The 16,392-nt window shown below is 35.2% G+C and overlaps 3 protein-coding genes across 7 annotated transcripts in view; 2 read left to right on the plus strand and 1 right to left on the minus strand.

Annotated features, from left to right (window-relative positions):
- The window catches only part of LOC119079404 (protein GDAP2 homolog), a 46,110-nt gene extending 40,573 nt beyond the window's left edge, over nucleotides 1–5,537 (plus strand). For all 5 annotated transcript variants that reach the window (XM_037187293.1, XM_037187291.1, XM_037187294.1 and 2 more), the window contains 4 exons: nucleotides 1,684–1,977; nucleotides 2,780–2,834; nucleotides 4,980–5,123; nucleotides 5,201–5,537. In XM_037187293.1, the coding sequence (XP_037043188.1) occupies nucleotides 1,684–1,977; nucleotides 2,780–2,834; nucleotides 4,980–5,123; nucleotides 5,201–5,257 (550 nt within the window). In that variant the 3' untranslated portion in view covers nucleotides 5,258–5,537. The remainder of the gene's footprint in view (nucleotides 1–1,683; nucleotides 1,978–2,779; nucleotides 2,835–4,979; nucleotides 5,124–5,200) is intronic.
- A 4,121-nt stretch (nucleotides 5,538–9,658) lies between these two features.
- LOC119079408 lies at nucleotides 9,659–10,902 on the minus strand. The gene is made up of 2 exons (XM_037187298.1): nucleotides 10,700–10,902; nucleotides 9,659–10,629 (listed from the first exon to the last, which is right to left on the minus strand). Exons 1-2 carry the CDS (start codon nucleotides 10,763–10,765, stop codon nucleotides 9,679–9,681), a joined length of 1,017 nt encoding a protein of 338 aa, XP_037043193.1. The 5' UTR covers nucleotides 10,766–10,902; the 3' UTR covers nucleotides 9,659–9,678.
- A 2,332-nt stretch (nucleotides 10,903–13,234) lies between these two features.
- LOC119079407 (2-acylglycerol O-acyltransferase 2-A-like) lies at nucleotides 13,235–16,325 on the plus strand. Its single transcript, XM_037187297.1, has 5 exons — nucleotides 13,235–13,836; nucleotides 15,010–15,107; nucleotides 15,169–15,563; nucleotides 15,633–15,911; nucleotides 15,978–16,325. Exons 1-5 carry the CDS (start codon nucleotides 13,705–13,707, stop codon nucleotides 16,133–16,135), a joined length of 1,062 nt encoding a protein of 353 aa, XP_037043192.1. The 5' UTR covers nucleotides 13,235–13,704; the 3' UTR covers nucleotides 16,136–16,325.
- The last annotated feature ends 67 nt before the right edge of the window (nucleotides 16,326–16,392 follow it).

Below are 16,392 nucleotides of genomic sequence, written 5' to 3' on the forward strand. Positions count from 1 at the left end.
GTGCGTCTAGCAGCTTCAACCGTATAAACAAGTATAAACAGTTTTTATTGTGTATGTGGATCAGCTGAAAAATAGCTGAAGCAAATTCATGCTGAAATTTCATTGCCTCTGAGTGTACCGAGAAGGGAAAAGCGCATCGGCAACACGGATGGCAAGAATGCCTTGATTGCCCGAATTTTCACTCAGAACGATTGACGAGGAAGAGAATCTGCCGCCTATCATTACCATCACTGTCATTATTCCTTTGTAAATTTTCATCTTTAGATGTAGTAAACCGGGAAAGATTAACAGATTAAAAATACTTTAATCGATGGAAGTGAATAATAGATCCGATAATAGTACTGGTCATATATTTGCCGTCTGTAACAGGTTAACCAAAATACAAGAATAGTGCAGTCAGACCTGATACTTCGTACAAGCCTGAAAAGTTAAATGAATTGAATGTAAAATTGTCAAGGTAAACTTTTATTGGAAAAACATAAGCCGAGTGATAATTTCAGAAGCATCACAAACAATTAAAATTCACATTTAATAATGTGGATCTGTTATGCAATTCCAGTGCATTAATAGCCATATCTGATCTTTGGATTGAACTATAATTAGCTTTCAAGCGATCGTTTATAGAAATTGATTGCCCTACAATGCAATACTTATAATACCAGAAATACCTTGTTGTCAAGAAGTTTATTCGCCTCTAGTTGTATTATAATGTTCGTGCGTTGTTTGTTATATCACATTTCAAATTATAATGTGCAAGGTATTACAAGACATAGTCAAATCTCATTAAAATTGCCACTTGTCTAATGTGGTGACAGTGAATGCATACAACAAAGTAATCAGACACAATGTATTGCACTATGAAAGCATAAATTAGAATTAATTTGTAAATCTATGTGGCCCAGACTATATGCTATCTGATTGAAATTTGCATAAACATTAATTTAAAGAGTTTTAACGGAAAAAAATTGAAACTGTGTTTGTTGTACCAGGGCCAATTAAATGTTTATTTAGGAAAGAATAAGAGCAATTAAATTGTTACACGGGCGAGATTGTCACGCAAGATTTTGTTTCTTCTTAAAATTCAATTTAGTTTCATTTTCTGAAAAAGTTTATTTTATGCGGCGTCGGTTGGCCAATGGCCAATAGGTTTTATTTAGAAAGGTATGCTAATCTATTGCAAGTAAAGTTGTGTACGTACAACTCGCTCCGCTCGGTCTACAACAAACAGAATTACTTGAAATAAATCTTCCAAAACAAGTACATTGCTTACCCAGACCAGACGTAAAAGTGTCGCTTTAATAAAGGTTCTCTTACCACTCTTAAGATAATGTAAAAATTAGGAAAAATCGTTCATTAGATCTGGTTCACTGATTTTTATACTGTCAAACTTAGTCTTGTTTGCGCGTTTGTTCCTTGTTTGCGGTGTAAAAATCATCCCTACCTTATTTTTCAACTCCTCGAGAAAGTAGTTTACCACTGAATACAACAAGACCGTAGACAAGTGACCAAAACATGACTTCTTGCGACTTAAAAATGACTCGTAAAAGTTAAGATTTCTGCTTTTCAAAATAGAGAAATTGAAAATCGACTCAACTGCTCCTTGGTTGAAATTTTCTGTACCTCTAATACCATAATTGAACGACATATGAAGTCCCTAAAATTTTCCATTTTTTATATTTTCAGATATGAACGATTACTACACCGCGCCCGCACCGAAGACCTAACCGAAGTATCTGGCATCGGTTGTCTCTATCAGAGTGGCATTGATCGTTTGGGCCGGCCAGTTGTTGTATTCTGCGGAAAATGGTTTCCTGCTCAAAATATTGATTTGGAAAAGGCTCTACTGTACTTAATCTATCTGCTGGATCCGATCGTTAAAGGCGACTATGTCATTGCTTATTTCCACACGTTGACCAGTTCAAACAATTATCCGTCGCTGCATTGGCTACGTGATGTCTACAGTATTCTTCCGTATAAGTAAGTTTTAATTTATATTCGTTGGAATGTGACTGCTATGTGTTTTTATAGCATCTGACCCAATTTACAACTTTCATTCGGTTCAAATGCCTGTCAATCATGGTTCTATTTTCGGAAACTTTGTATTTTATTTCATTTTCGGTCTGTCGGTGTGTTGAACAAATCATTAGTTTAATGGAGATGAAATGCTCGACCTATTTCCTATTGTAATTAAAGGAGGAAAATTACAAAAAAAAAAGAAAAGAAAACTAGGCCGCATGTAACCGAACCTCCAAACCGTAAAATGCCATTAAAATGAAATGGAAAAATCTTTTGAATTGTTTATGTTCTTGTGAACTTAACAATGGAGCCCATAAAATGGAAGAGCTTTTAACTTGAGTATTTTACACTTCACTGTAATGCTAAAACTTTGTCGTGCACACGTCACACACACGTCACGCTACGTTGTGTACATGATATGATACCAATTTACGAGAAAAGAAATATTCTTTTTGTGATATCAAAACGACCTTTTTTCCAGTTGTACGTACATTCCGTACAATAATAGTAATAACTGAAAGTGTAGCATACAATCAAGAAAGTTATTTTTAGTTTCCATAATATATTATGTTTGTTAGTTTGTTTGCACAAAAAAGAGGTGGGTATTAGACATTAGTCACATGTTGGCTATATGTATTGGCTTTTGATCCTTGTTCGTGCTTGTTGGTTTTATTTTTATAGCATTTTGATTCATCAAAAAGGACAGATTACGTACAATATACGTCTTATGGTGTAATGATTCATTTCTTTTCTCTATTTTTAGATACAAGAAAAACTTGAAGGCATTCTACATCGTGCATCCAACCTTCTGGACAAAGGTAAGTTCAATTTTTACATTCTAAAAAAAATATTCTGCGGAAAGGGGTTGGATTTGAATTAAGTTCGAGTCTTTTCCAAGTTCAATATTTTTGAAAAGCAAAACTCCATTACTATTACTGTATTTCGTGGTAGCTTCTAATTTTATCAAACTATTCAAACGATGTTTGCCAGACACTAAATAAACATTTAATAAACACATGTTCTAATGTTCTAATATGTTCCATTGACTTTAACATACGGCAGGCATATCATTAACAATTCATTTGCGAGCGAGTTAGTTCTTTTGCACTTATGTCATTTCAAGTGAATTCATGCAAGATCTAGGACTTCACAAGTTTTAACACAATTTTTTTACTGGAAACAACATTAGAGGAAGTTTGCCATTCACTTACTCTGCCATAGGTAACAGAGAAAAATGACCGGCCTGCGAAAGACGGAAAAAAATTTGTATCAATTCCATGAACAATAGGCATTGTTCAAATGTACGAATGCGTTGGTTAGAAGAGTAAAAAAGATATACACCATCATTCTCCTCTCTTCTAACCAACGCTTTCGTACATTTGAGCAAATGCTTCGCTCCCCAGATCTAAACTATTTTTTTAAATTCTAAAAAAAATACGGGTCCAATATTTTAGCCTTCCGGACCAGATAGACACCATGCCGGATGAATTTGAGACTATTTCTCTAAAATGAACAGGCCTAATGAACAAGCCATTTTCTTACAAGAAGTTATTTTCCCTTGTAAGATTTTGTAGGATGACTGATTCATGGAAATCAATGTCCTTTTCTTGATAATTTTACTGTCTTTAAGTATCGGTAACATATTTCAGCAAAATTATGCTAGACAACTATGTCATCAGAGGAACGATAGTGATAAATGAAGTTCGGAGAAATAGGTGCCTAACTTTAGAAAGAAATTTGTGACCTGATCTTGACTTCAGTCGAATCTGGCAGGTCATTTTTTACGGATTAATACATTCAGGTATCCAATCAATTGAGGGCAGGTCCAAGATGATTATTATCAGGTCTACGACAAATGAGGTAGCATGTAATTTATAGTTTCAGGTAAGCCTGTCCAATAAGCGATAACTTCCGGCTAAATATTTCTCATATCGAAAAGAATACGCCAAACCGAGGGGTACTCACTTAAGTAGATCCCCAAGGAAATATGCTTAGAAATGTGACATACTGCACTGAAAATATTTTTTACTACCTACCGTGGTAGCTTGTTATGAACAACTATCACCTGTTATCGATAGCAGTAAAAAAACGGCAAGTTGTGATTAATAGCAAATGGCAATGTTCAAAAAATGAAGTAATAGATTCGAAATCAATATCTTGAAAATACGTAGATCAAATGAAATAATAGATTGTTAAACTAATGATATGATTGCCGTCTGTGAATGATTAAAACGAATGACGTGAAAAATATTTCGTCGATAAATAAAAGTAAAACGAAAAGAAGTAATAGATTCGACAATTGTAGCTAATTTTGAAACTTTAAAGAGAAATGTTATTTAGAGCCAAACCACATCGAAACTTTCTGTCGTGAAGTGACAGTTTTGACATTGACATTTTTGACGTTGTCATTTTTGACATCTGAAAAATTTCGTCATAGCTTCAATTGAAAACGTGAACTGTACGTAAAACTTGTCTTTAAACAATTAATTTTTAACAATATTACAGTGTTATAGTAGCCTTTTGTAACATTTACGTTAATACTGTAATATGTCAATGTCAAAACTGTCACTTCACGACAGAAAGTTTCGATGTGGTTTGACTATTATAGGAGAATGGTGTTTAGAAACTAAGAAGAAATGTACAAGATTTTTCCCATATTTTAATACATTCTGTCATAAAATTACTACTGTCACTGTGCTTATTTTCATGTGAACCAACTTCATATGGTGACATTTTTGTTCTGTAATGACAAATGTGAAGTTGGTTCACATGAAAATAAGCCGCAGAGAATGAAGTACTATGAAAAAAAGGTGACGCCTCTACAGGCCAACCCACTTGTCCCATACTGATCGTCAAATTCGATAGAGAATTCACCATCTATTTGTAATTGCGCGAATGCTTCGAAAGTCAAGTCAAGAAAGCTTCGAAAGTATTTACTGGATTTTCTTTTTCTTCATGAATAGATGATGACTTGGTGGTTTTTGACATTTATGGCACCGGCAATTAAAGCCAAAGTTCATCAGCTTCCCGGCGTCGAGCACTTATATGCCGCAATAACAAAAGATCAATTGGAAATTCCAGCATATATAACCGAATATGATATGGCAGTAAGTAGTATAATTAGAAAAACAGATGGAAACTCTTAAATCTGATCGTTCTTTAAAAAAATATTTTATTTTTCCAGACAAATGGTCTCCATTACTTCCAACCAATAACACAAAACTCATCAAGTGATTCTTAAGATTTTATTATTCGTCGTTTGTTCATAGATTTTTCGATTGATCTGTTGGTCGACTTATTGATTATAATTTTAAGTAAAAAGAGATCTAGTTCTTATGAATTTAAAATAAAATAATAAAAAAAAAATTAAAGAAAAAAATGTAACAGAAAGAACCCGTAGAAACTAAGTAATAAAAACCAATTGTTGATTATCTTACTAACCTGCTTAGTTTTGGAAAGCCAAATTATTAGGAGAAAGAACAAAATATAAATTTAAAAAAAACCCACTGACAAAAAAAGAAGAAGAAAAATTTATTGATTTTTAGAGTTTCGCTCAGGGAACACACACACACATTACCTAGTTCAAATGGATAAACAAAAATATATTTTTCTGAAAATAATTTGTAAAAAAATGAGGAAAAAAATCTACCCATAGCTAAGCCACTGAGCAACAATATGAATTAGTCATTTAGAAGAGAGAAAAACGACCTTGCTGAAAACAAATCAATCCAAATTCTCCAACCAAAAAGAAAACATTCTAAGAACCTTTGAGAGACGGCTAATTATCTGTTATGAAGAGCATCGCTTAAAAACAGGCGATGACCTATGGTTAATGTGGTGTCGAATGAAAGTCGAAGTAAATCGACTCAGTAAGACGATACGCTTGTCGTTTCTAAAAAGTTGATAGAACGTTAGAAATTTGAACGATGATGCCCAAACGTAACAGATATGGAAATTGTTAGCCGGAGGAAGGAAAACTTCAACATAACATGGTATAGGTATAGTCACAATGTGCAATGGGTGAGTCTCTAAAAGTTAGCCAACAAAATTTTCTTGAATAATTTGAAAAAATGGCAGCTTTTATGGGCGGAGCTTTCATCAATTTCAGTTTGGTGGAAATGCTAATCCAAGTTCTATAAATTGAGAAAATCTAAGCTTCCAGATAAGATTACGACATTCCAAAGATGAGTATCCCATTCGCGTTTACGACTTTACGATAACAGCGACTTTATAAAATCTAGCCACATTTGCTCATAGATTTTTGAAATTCGTTTGGGGAATTCCTGACAATTTCGACGAAAACCTGCAAAGATCTCAGTCTTTGGTATACTCCTTTTTCGTATCTATTGACTCTACTCATCTTCGTTAGAGGAGTTAGCCTGGCAATTTAAAACAAGGTAAATCGTCTGGATGTACCATTTTCGATTTGACACGATCGTTCAAATTTCTAACATTCTCCATTTTATTGAAGAATTTCATTTATGAAAATGTGTTCTTGAAATTTTTACCAAATTCAAAAGTCTACATTAATTATGAAAAACCTAAAATGAAAACAAACAAAAAGGAAAAATCTTTAGAAAACCAAGCATTATGTCCTTCTTAAAAGTCGCAAAATAATATTTAAATTTATGAAAATGATATAACTAACGTTGAATATAAATTAATTATCTTTACATTTATCATTTAAGTCATAACATACTACGGACTTTTTCGGATCATTTTTTTATATAAAGTCAACTCAATTGTTTTTGTTTACGAACGTGCCAATTTGTTAGTGTTTTATGACTTTAAATCACCAAATAAAAAATTTATTAAATAAAAACAACGCGTGTCGATAATGTCTTTCTTTTCCGAATTTAGACAACTTGTTTGTTTTTAATTGTTTATTGATCAAGCACTTCTATCGCAGTTTTTTTTCAGTTTTTTTTTCAGTTTTTTCTGGACATAATTCATCAGAAAATAGGAAAAGAAATTTATTAGCAACTCGTATCCTTATAAAAAACTTTGTTGATTTCTTGTAGTTAGAACCAATTATGTAAATAATGTCACACGCCGATTGATTGATTGTTTTGTAAATAGTGCAAATTGCGAAATAAAATAAAAATTGTTCGATAAATTACCAAATAAAATTCGTTTCAGTCGAATGGGTCAACTTTGTCCTAGAGTACGAACCGAATCAAATCTCTAGACAACAGCAACCGTTCTACAAACATTTACTTCTCTGTTTCTTTCAAGTAAAACCTGAACGACAAATTCCGGCCCGGATTCCGGTACATTCTGTTAGGAAAATGTCGAAGTTAAACGACCTCCTAGCCCACTGTACATAATGAATGGATATAAGAATCCCCAATAATTTTGTGTTGAGTCAAATGTAACATTTCTACCTAGGATGGACTTTGATATAAGAGTGTTTAGCGTCAATACTGTTTGTGTACGTTCAGTCATCCCTCGTTGGCTGCGTCCTTACTAAACTATAGGATTGCAACCGGTACATAAAACCGATAAAATACCGACTGGATTAAGTACCATTTACCGGTTGAAGAAGAAGAAGAAGAAGCTCAACTGATTTTATCCCTTTTATCAATACCCTCTCTAGCAACCAAACTACTTTTATTAAGGTGGTGAAAGAATCAAGTATCCTTTGGAATTAACATGTACATTACAGCGTAGTCAGTCCAAATGTAGAATATTGTTTGTAGAATACAAAGAAATAAGGTGTGAATTTGACACAGAGAGCTAAGAGTTTGGTTGCTAGAGAGGGTATTGCTTTTATCAATACCCTATCTAGGAACCAACCTTCGTTTTGGTGCAGTCAAAATACCACCTTATTTTGACAAATGTCACACTGACTTTTTTCATAATAGAGTTGTCATGCCGCGTTTTAGTTAAGCGAAAAAGACCAATTTTAGACTTTATTTCATTTTTGCACACCAAAATGACGGAGCACCACACAAAAGAAGACAAAACAATCACAAATTATTCATTTTCGAACACCGAAATGGTAACAGGAGATAATATTTTCAACACAAAAAAGGACATCGCTGCTCAAACTTCATTTAATTTATTTTTAAAAGTGCAAAATTTTCTATCGCAGAATACACTGTCCAGTTCTACCACCTCGATTTTCCTAGTTTGGTTGCTAGAGATGGCACTGCAGGAAATTGACAGATATTTAGACGTTTTCAAGTCTCAGTTTGAAATAGTTAACAAGGTAAATATAGTGAGGAGGTAATTCCATTCAGACGCGCGGCCTAGCACATAAGTTCGATGCCAATGACATCTTTTTTTAAATTGATTGACTACGATTTACTTGTATTTCACAAAAATATTTTCGCTATCACACAACAGATGGCCCGACTTTCTATTCCATTTTTTGCTTTCAACGAATGGATGAGATGGCGTTTGTATCGAATTTTCGTGCCACCGCACATCTGATTCGGTTATATATGGCATTACCTCCTCACTATATTTACCTTGATAGTTTCAAGAAGAAGAATACTGCAAAAGTGACAGAGGGATTCTTTTGAAAAACAGCCGACCAAAATGAGACGCATTTTCAAAGTGGAATTTTTTATATGTGCCCAGAAAGCTATTGAACCCTAGAAGGCAAAACCAATTACAAAAAAAATTCTTCGAAGCTTGTGTGGCTAGTGTGAGGTGACCAAAAACCGAAAACATGTACTTTTCTTACAGAAATGTCTCCAGTTACACGAACCGTACAGGGTCGTGTGGGGTGTCATTAAAAAGGTAATTGAATACACTTCCGGGGCAAATAGGGTCTTATTCGGTTTAAAATTCATCCACACTGAGTTATGTGCAGGTACAATTGAAGTCTTCAACCGAAAAAGACTGAAAACTTACACTTTTCTCGAGGTACACGAGCCGTACATGATCGCGTGGGGTGTCACTAGAAAGGTAATTGAATGTACTTTCGGGGCAAATAAGGTCCTATGGATTTGAAAGCATCTACGATGAAATATGAGAAGTTGAAATGTTTAGGTGCTTCACATAACGAGCTTTGACAGGGCACAGATGCAGAAGAACCAATTTTTCTAAACTTATTGTATGTTATCGTAGCCGAAACTATTGAGTTTTGATTGAGGTTCCTCAAGTTTGCAGCGAAGCTGTCAAACCTGTATTTCCGAATAGACAGTTACAATTTTCACTAACGCCGAAACAGCGAAACCATCCGAGTATATTGTACACTATGTTATTTACTCACCTAATGACTTAATGGAGTCATTAATTCGCTAACACGAGCATTTGAACTAATTTCCCATAATTTTTTACAGACTTGAGGGTCGAAAATCGTTTTTTTTTCTCGAATTTCATGAACTTTCGACGGCCCTAACATGTTCCATTCAAAATTCGAGATAAAAGAGAAAATTCCTCGGATCTACGAAATTCACTTGAAACTTGGGAAAATGTTTGAAAACTTTTATTTTGCCTTGTGTGACCAAGGACATAATCGGCAAATTACAATGCTTATTGGTCAATCCAAGACGTAATCGACGTTTATTTTCCTTTTCACGACACCGCAAAAATCTAAGAAATTGGAGTACCAATTGGAGACAACGCTACCCCATCGTATATGACACCCTTCTTCTCATTAGTATCATCTGCTACACAGAAAAACATCGTGATTAATGTTCATCGGGATCATCAATTCAATTTTATTAATTTAACTTTCCGGTTTTCGTCACAATCGTCCAAGTAGTTAAACTTATAGTTACATTTTACTGTCAATACATGATCCTGCTCCCTTCGTTCAACAACCTTCACAATTTTAGAAAATTCATTTTCGCTTAAATCTCTCAAAACTAATTCCTCCAATTCCTTGCAACTGCTGCTTATAATTTGTAGAAGCTCGCTATGGTAAGCTGGTACTCCTTCCAAATTGATAGCTTTAATATGTCTATGACGTTCAATAAAGTTTATGAAATAGAAACTTTCATCGTTGGCACGCCTTGAATAGATGTTGGAACAATGCCAAATAAATCGTCTCAAATTGGGGAAGGTGTGCCTCAAAATTGCAGTGCAGCCACATGAATTGAAAATGTTCAATTCAATCAAGGAATCACAGTCCATATTAGACGATGCAATCACTAAGTCACAATCGTAGATCGAAAGTTTGAGCAGCTGTCTGAAGATAGAATTCAATTGCACTCTGACACCTTGAATGCTTTTCAATTCGGAGATTTTGAGATGTTTTAACGTGACATTGTCAGCACAATATTGTGCAACCAAATTCACAACAGCCAGATCCCGGCCTATTTTCAGTGTGGAAAGGTATGGTCCAAAATTCTTTAAAATTCGTTCAACATCCTGCAGAGTGTAGTCACGTCGGTAGTACTTTTTCGATTTGAATTCGTATCCCAATCCAACGCAGTCATCCCAATATTCGATGCCGAATTCCTTTGGAAACACTCTCTGGGTTATTTGTTTGAAACGAGTACACGTCTCTGCCAGAGAGCACAAGTCAATCGGAGTCAATGATTTGTTTGAAAATATTTCGAGAAGACAATCCTCATTCAAATTGTTCAGACACGGCCCAGTAGCATTCGTCCGCCTTTGTTCAGTCGGTAATGTTAACGTAGTCCCATTGCCGTTCGTCTAAAATGCAAAATCAATCTGACTTTTAACACACCAGTGGATATGGCGTCAGACATGTATTATTGCTGACCTGATTATCGATTGCTAGAGAAGATGACAAATCGCTCGATGGAACAAATTCTTGATGCACGTCCATGATATTTTGGTGAAAATTAGGTGGTACAAAAACAGATAAAATCAACGAGTACAAAAGTGGTCAGATGTTTTCCTTCTAGCCGTTTACAATTGAATGGACGAATCCAAAACATGAGTTGGTCTCCGTCTCACAGAAAAGAGAAGAGCACAAAGACGGTTTTCGAAATCTATTCAGGGTCGTAGCCAGTATTCTTTTGATTAATTGTTCACCCGAATGTGAACGACTTTGATCAATTCGCTTCATTATTTCTTCTATATTTTTTGGACAAATTGCATAATATATAATTGATGGTTGGAACTATCGGGACGTAGCGATAATCAGGATGTTAAACAGTTGCAGCACGGCATTTTCACCATTATTACTCCATGGACTCGCATCGGGTACGGGTTGACCCGAGCCGGATTTCAACCCGAATCTGAACTTGACCTGAACCTGATTTTTTTTTATTTCTCGTTCAACCCATATCCCACCCAAACCCGAGTTGATTTGACCTCATTCTGAACTCGACCCTGAACTTTTACTTTCGTGTTACCCGAACTTGACCTGATCTAACCTGAAAATATTAGGTTCAGGTCAGGTTTGGGTCAAATTTGAAAGTTGGCTGATGGCTGCGACAACCGTTTTAAATCGGCAACAATAATAAATCGTCAAGAAAAGCTAGAGCGGCTGGATCTGCTGAATAACTGTTGTAAAACTGAAATAATGTGGTCAAACACATTTGTCTTGACTGTATCCGTAACTTTTTCGTAGCAGAAGAAATTATTCGCCGCAGCCGTTCTGTCATGATGAGTACGTAATTTGTGAATGGCTCCTTTTGCTTTACGAAACTATTTTGCAATCTTACGGTCGTGTTATCTGACTAATCCGGTCATATATAGCAAAAAGCATGGAAAATGAAGTTGAAATCAGTCTTTTGAAAATATTTAAATCAAATGAAGTAATAGATCCGATGGTAAAGATGCTGATACGCTTGCTGGTGTGCCGTGACCTACTGATTGCGGACTTTACTGTTGAAATGAGCCACACTAAAAAAAATCATCGAATTCAACAATTATGTGAGCAATAACAATAACGATTCTGAGACGAGCCATCCATACTCATCGAATTTTTTTTAAATCTACCAAAAACATCCCACACATTGTAAATACACGAATTTATTGTAAAACTCGAAATAAAAGCAAAAACCCAATGAAACGTTTAGGCGACCTATTTTTTTCAATAATCTAATAATTTCCCGAGAATTTTGAATTCAGTTTAAAAATACCAGCGCGATTCTTCCAAAACAATGAAATAACACTTAAGATAGAGATAACATTAGCCAACCTGTAATTCAACATATTGCCCATACACAAGTCATAATCACGTAATTTTCCGAAATCAGGAACAAAAACTTTCAATCGATCAATATCGAGTTGTTATTCCTGTTTTCTTGTCGTGGTCGTTGACTGTCGTTTCGGACATAATGTCAATCTGTCTCGCTCTGTGTGTTCTATTATTTATAGACCGACCGTGGTAATTCAGCCACGTTCATTTGTTATATTATAAAGAAACGGCAGAAATAAACAGATATTCAAACTAGTTGGGTGTTGCATAGTAAAATGCATGTTGAAACAAATGAAGTATTAGATTCTAGATGAGTATGCTAAAAAATACTTCGATCAAAAGAAGTAAGCGATTTGGTAATTATATGCGGTATTGCAGGATACACTAATCTACTAAAGATGTAAATGATTTGATAACTACTGAGTCATAAGGAAAAGATATGTGTTGATAGCGGTCTCTAACAATTTGAAAGAAATCTTCTATGAAGCACTTGACTAGCATGTTTAAAAAAATGTAAGGTCGACGTCCGTCTCATGAAAAAGTGATATTTTAGAAAGAAAAAAACACTTTTTTTTGCCTAGTATTATTGCTTTCCATCTCAAAAGAAAATTTTATAGAAATTATGCAGGTCCATAGCACTATTTCTAGCATTGTCAGAAAAAATACTTGGAGACTGATGGTATCAGAATCTTCCGTACAGACAGGATACTTTCTTGGGTGAGTTAAAACACAATAGATCTAAATGTACACGCTCACATGTACGAAAATTTTAGGGCTCTTTGACGTCACATATACGAGTGTTAATACTAGAAACGGTGCTATGGTAGGTTAAACATAATTTCATCGTAAAATGGCCAGTTTTTATAGCGTGACGTCATTCAATTCATAAAAAGTTTAGCTGCGATAAGATACACATAATGCCCGGTTGTTCGTTTCGGTATCAGCAGACTTCCCACTCGTTTCTTATCGAGGTATATTTGTCTCTATAATTGTGGAATTCCACTTGGCGTTCACCATTTCGTACAATGATGCAATTGAAATGTGAAAAATAAGAAATTAATGAAATGACGACATGATTATCATCGTTCTACAATTAAACGTATACGATCACTGATCCACATTTACAATTTGATTAAATGTTTATAAACTTTTGTAGTACATAAACCGAAGACTTCATTACTATTCCGACATTGTCGCATGTTGAATGGCAAAGTACAACAAATTTCGAAAAATCGAAGGTAAATCACATAAAACACAAATTACTTTGTAATCTTCAGTATTACGCATTGAATGTGTGTTCGTGATCGATAAGTGTGAATGGTTTTATTTCTTCTTTGAATGCGACCGAATCGGAACAGCCGTGTCGTTTGCTGCTAAACAAATTCAGTCATTATCAGGAGTGCTGGTTAACCGATTTAAATCTGGCGCACAAATAAACGAAGGAAAGAAAGAAAAATATTTCGTTTTGCAAAAGAATCAACAAAACAAATTTGTTCGAATAAATTTTAAGTTACTCTTTCTCTCGTGAGTGTGTGAAAATATTTCGTTTATTTGCCGTGCGCAGTGTGACATTTTTTACAATAATAAAAAGTCGCAGAAGAAAACAACAAAAAAAAATGCTAAAAGTAGAATGGGCACCACTAAATGTACCGCTTCGCCGGCGTTTACAAACTATCTCCGTTGCGATCGAAATGTTCTTGGTAGTACTCGGCAATGTTGCTGCCCTAATTGTATTCGGTTTGTTATTGGTAAGTTGAATATGGAGAAATGACGATCCACAATTGTTTCCCAAATATGATACGATGCAAAATGTTATCCGAAATTTTTTGATTATTTTGTATGATTTGTTGAAATGCGTATTGGTATAACATACATGATGACTTAGCAGACATGTTACAGACGACAAGCTTATGACCAGTATTTTTACCAGGTCTATTACTTCCATCAAAGAAAGTGTTTTTAATCTGTTAATTTCATATCTTGTACTTCAATTTGTTTAACAATAATGACCATTATAGCCGCATGTGACAGGTTAAAAGTGAAAAGTCACCACGCTTTAGATACGGTTAAGAGACGGATTTCAATTTTACTGTTGTTGTCATTCGGCTGGCTGGTATCATGTATAGAGAAAGACGCGAACAGGTGTCATAAAGATATAAAAAATAGTCAGCACATAGATAACCCACTCAGTTTAAATATTTAGTAAGCTCGAAGTGAACTTTAACAACGGGATATCATTTCGAAGCGAAACCGTTTATCGTTTCACAGACGATAATCATTATCGAATCTCCTGATTTGGATTTATTAGTGCCCCTTCACACTTTGAGTCCTCAATAAAGCCACTCCTCGGTGTAAAGGCCGCGTCATGTGTAATCTCACGATCGGATACGAAAAGCATCTGTTGTACGACTTTTACGTTTGAGCTCTAGAGAAGGGCATCATAGAGCCTTAGTGTATGTCTGGTCTGTATCGTCACAAATTGTAGAATATTAGTACAAAATGAAGAGTAGCATTTAAACGGCAATGTTTTATTGTAACAACAGGTAAAAAAATATTTTTAAATTCATTCTTCATTTACCACCAATACCTTTCATTCCTAAACCAACTTGGTGGTCTCAAAGTGTCACGAGGCACTGGTATATAGCTAAACTTGCGAAGTGTATACTGTACATAGTATGCACGATCTCAGTTCGAGCTCATCGTTTACTTTTGTCGTTGTTGTCCTCTAACAAATGAAACGACTTAGCTCAAAATAGGTTGTAAGGTTTTTATAGGTCCTATAAAAATGAACGTTCTTCTCTGACTAGTGCTGTCGTACAGTATGTATAAATGAATGTTTAAACAAATGAAGTACAAGATTTTGCATCAAACACTAGACGATACGTATGCATACATGTTAATCATTTCCATTTGATTTTCAGTTTAAAGGAAATACAGTCATTCGAGTGCTGTGCGTCGTGTATATGGGTTTCATGTACTATGATAGAGATGCCGGTAAAAATGGAGGCCGTGGTTTCGGGTAAAATTAAAAATTTCAGCAACAAACAGGCAGTGCTTTCCTAACGTTCATACATACACAGGTCTCAATGGTTTCGCAGCCTAACGATTTGGAGCTATTTTGTTGAATATTTCCCCATCGACTTGGTAAAAACTGTGGACATCGATGCCAACCAAAACTACATTTTCGCCATGTTTCCACATGGTGTGCTGAGTTCCAGTGCCTTTGGCAATTTCAATACGAATTATTCGAAATGGAAAACCTTATTCCCGGGCATCCGATCAAAAATAATGACGCTCGACTTTCATTTCTACGTGCCGTTGTTCCGAGAAGTTGTGCTTGCTTGGGGCATGGGATCGTGTGCAGCTCAGAGTATTAAAAAGCTGCTGAGACAATCGAATGATATTAAAAGCGAGGAAAATAGAGACGGATATACATCGAATGCTGTGCTGATATTTGTTGGAGGTGCTCAAGAAGGTGAATTGTCCGAAATGGCTGTTAGCGATAATTTTCCAGATTTTTTCTTTATCTTAAATTCGGTTTCAGCTCTTTACTGCCATCCACGAAACTACACCCTTGTTCTGAAGAAACGCAAAGGTTTTATTAAATTGGCAATAGCAACCGGCTCATCGTTAGTACCATGCATATCCTTTAACGAAGTGGATATATTCGATCAGCCGGCCAATCCGCCCGGTTCAAAGATGCGAAAGTTTCAAGACTATATTCGCAGTGTTACTGGTGTAACACCGGTTTTGTTCAATGGCCGCGGCTTCTTCCAATACTCTTACGGCTGGCTACCGAAACGTCGTGCTATAACAACCGTTGGTAAGTCGTATGCGACATACATAACCGTAACATGCGCTTATATTAAACTTATTTGTATGGTTCCAGTTGGATCGCCCTTGGTTGTTGAAAAGAATGAAAATCCATCACCGGAACAAGTCGATAAATTACACGATCGGTTTTGCGAACATTTGAATGATTTATTCGAAACGCATAAGGCTAAGTACATTGAGGACCATGAAGAAGTTCATTTGAATATTATTTAGGGCGGCTGTGATGGATTCAATTATACCAAAAATTTACATTAGTTCGTTACACGATCGTTTTTTAAGTAAAAAAAAATTGTTAGTAAATATAGCCTATAAGTTAAACGTAATTTTGTACATTGAACATCCGTTTTGTATACCAAAAATTCTTCTTAATTGCGTCGTAATTAAAACGAAAATTAAGTGAAAATCGACGGTGTTTTCTTTTTGTTGAAAAATTATGATTCACTGCTCGGCTCAGTAATTTGCAACGCCAA

The sequence above is a fragment of the Bradysia coprophila genome, unplaced genomic scaffold (genome assembly GCF_014529535.1).
Source record: "Bradysia coprophila strain Holo2 unplaced genomic scaffold, BU_Bcop_v1 contig_324, whole genome shotgun sequence".
NCBI lineage: Eukaryota > Metazoa > Arthropoda > Insecta > Diptera > Sciaridae > Bradysia > Bradysia coprophila.

Bases quoted from the DNA above. Each gene is read 5' to 3' on its own strand.
- LOC119079408 (XM_037187298.1), bottom strand. From the start codon at position 10,765: ATGGACGTGCATCAAGAATTTGTTCCATCGAGCGATTTGTCATCTTCT. The intron at 10,630-10,699 runs GTCAGCAATAAT...TTTGCATTTTAG, and splicing joins CTCTAGCAATCGATAATCAG to ACGAACGGCAATGGGACTAC.
- LOC119079407 (XM_037187297.1), top strand. From the start codon at position 13,705: ATGCTAAAAGTAGAATGGGCACCACTAAATGTACCGCTTCGCCGGCGT. The intron at 15,564-15,632 runs GTGAATTGTCCG...ATTCGGTTTCAG, and splicing joins TGTTGGAGGTGCTCAAGAAG to CTCTTTACTGCCATCCACGA. The intron at 15,912-15,977 runs GTAAGTCGTATG...GTATGGTTCCAG, and splicing joins TCGTGCTATAACAACCGTTG to TTGGATCGCCCTTGGTTGTT.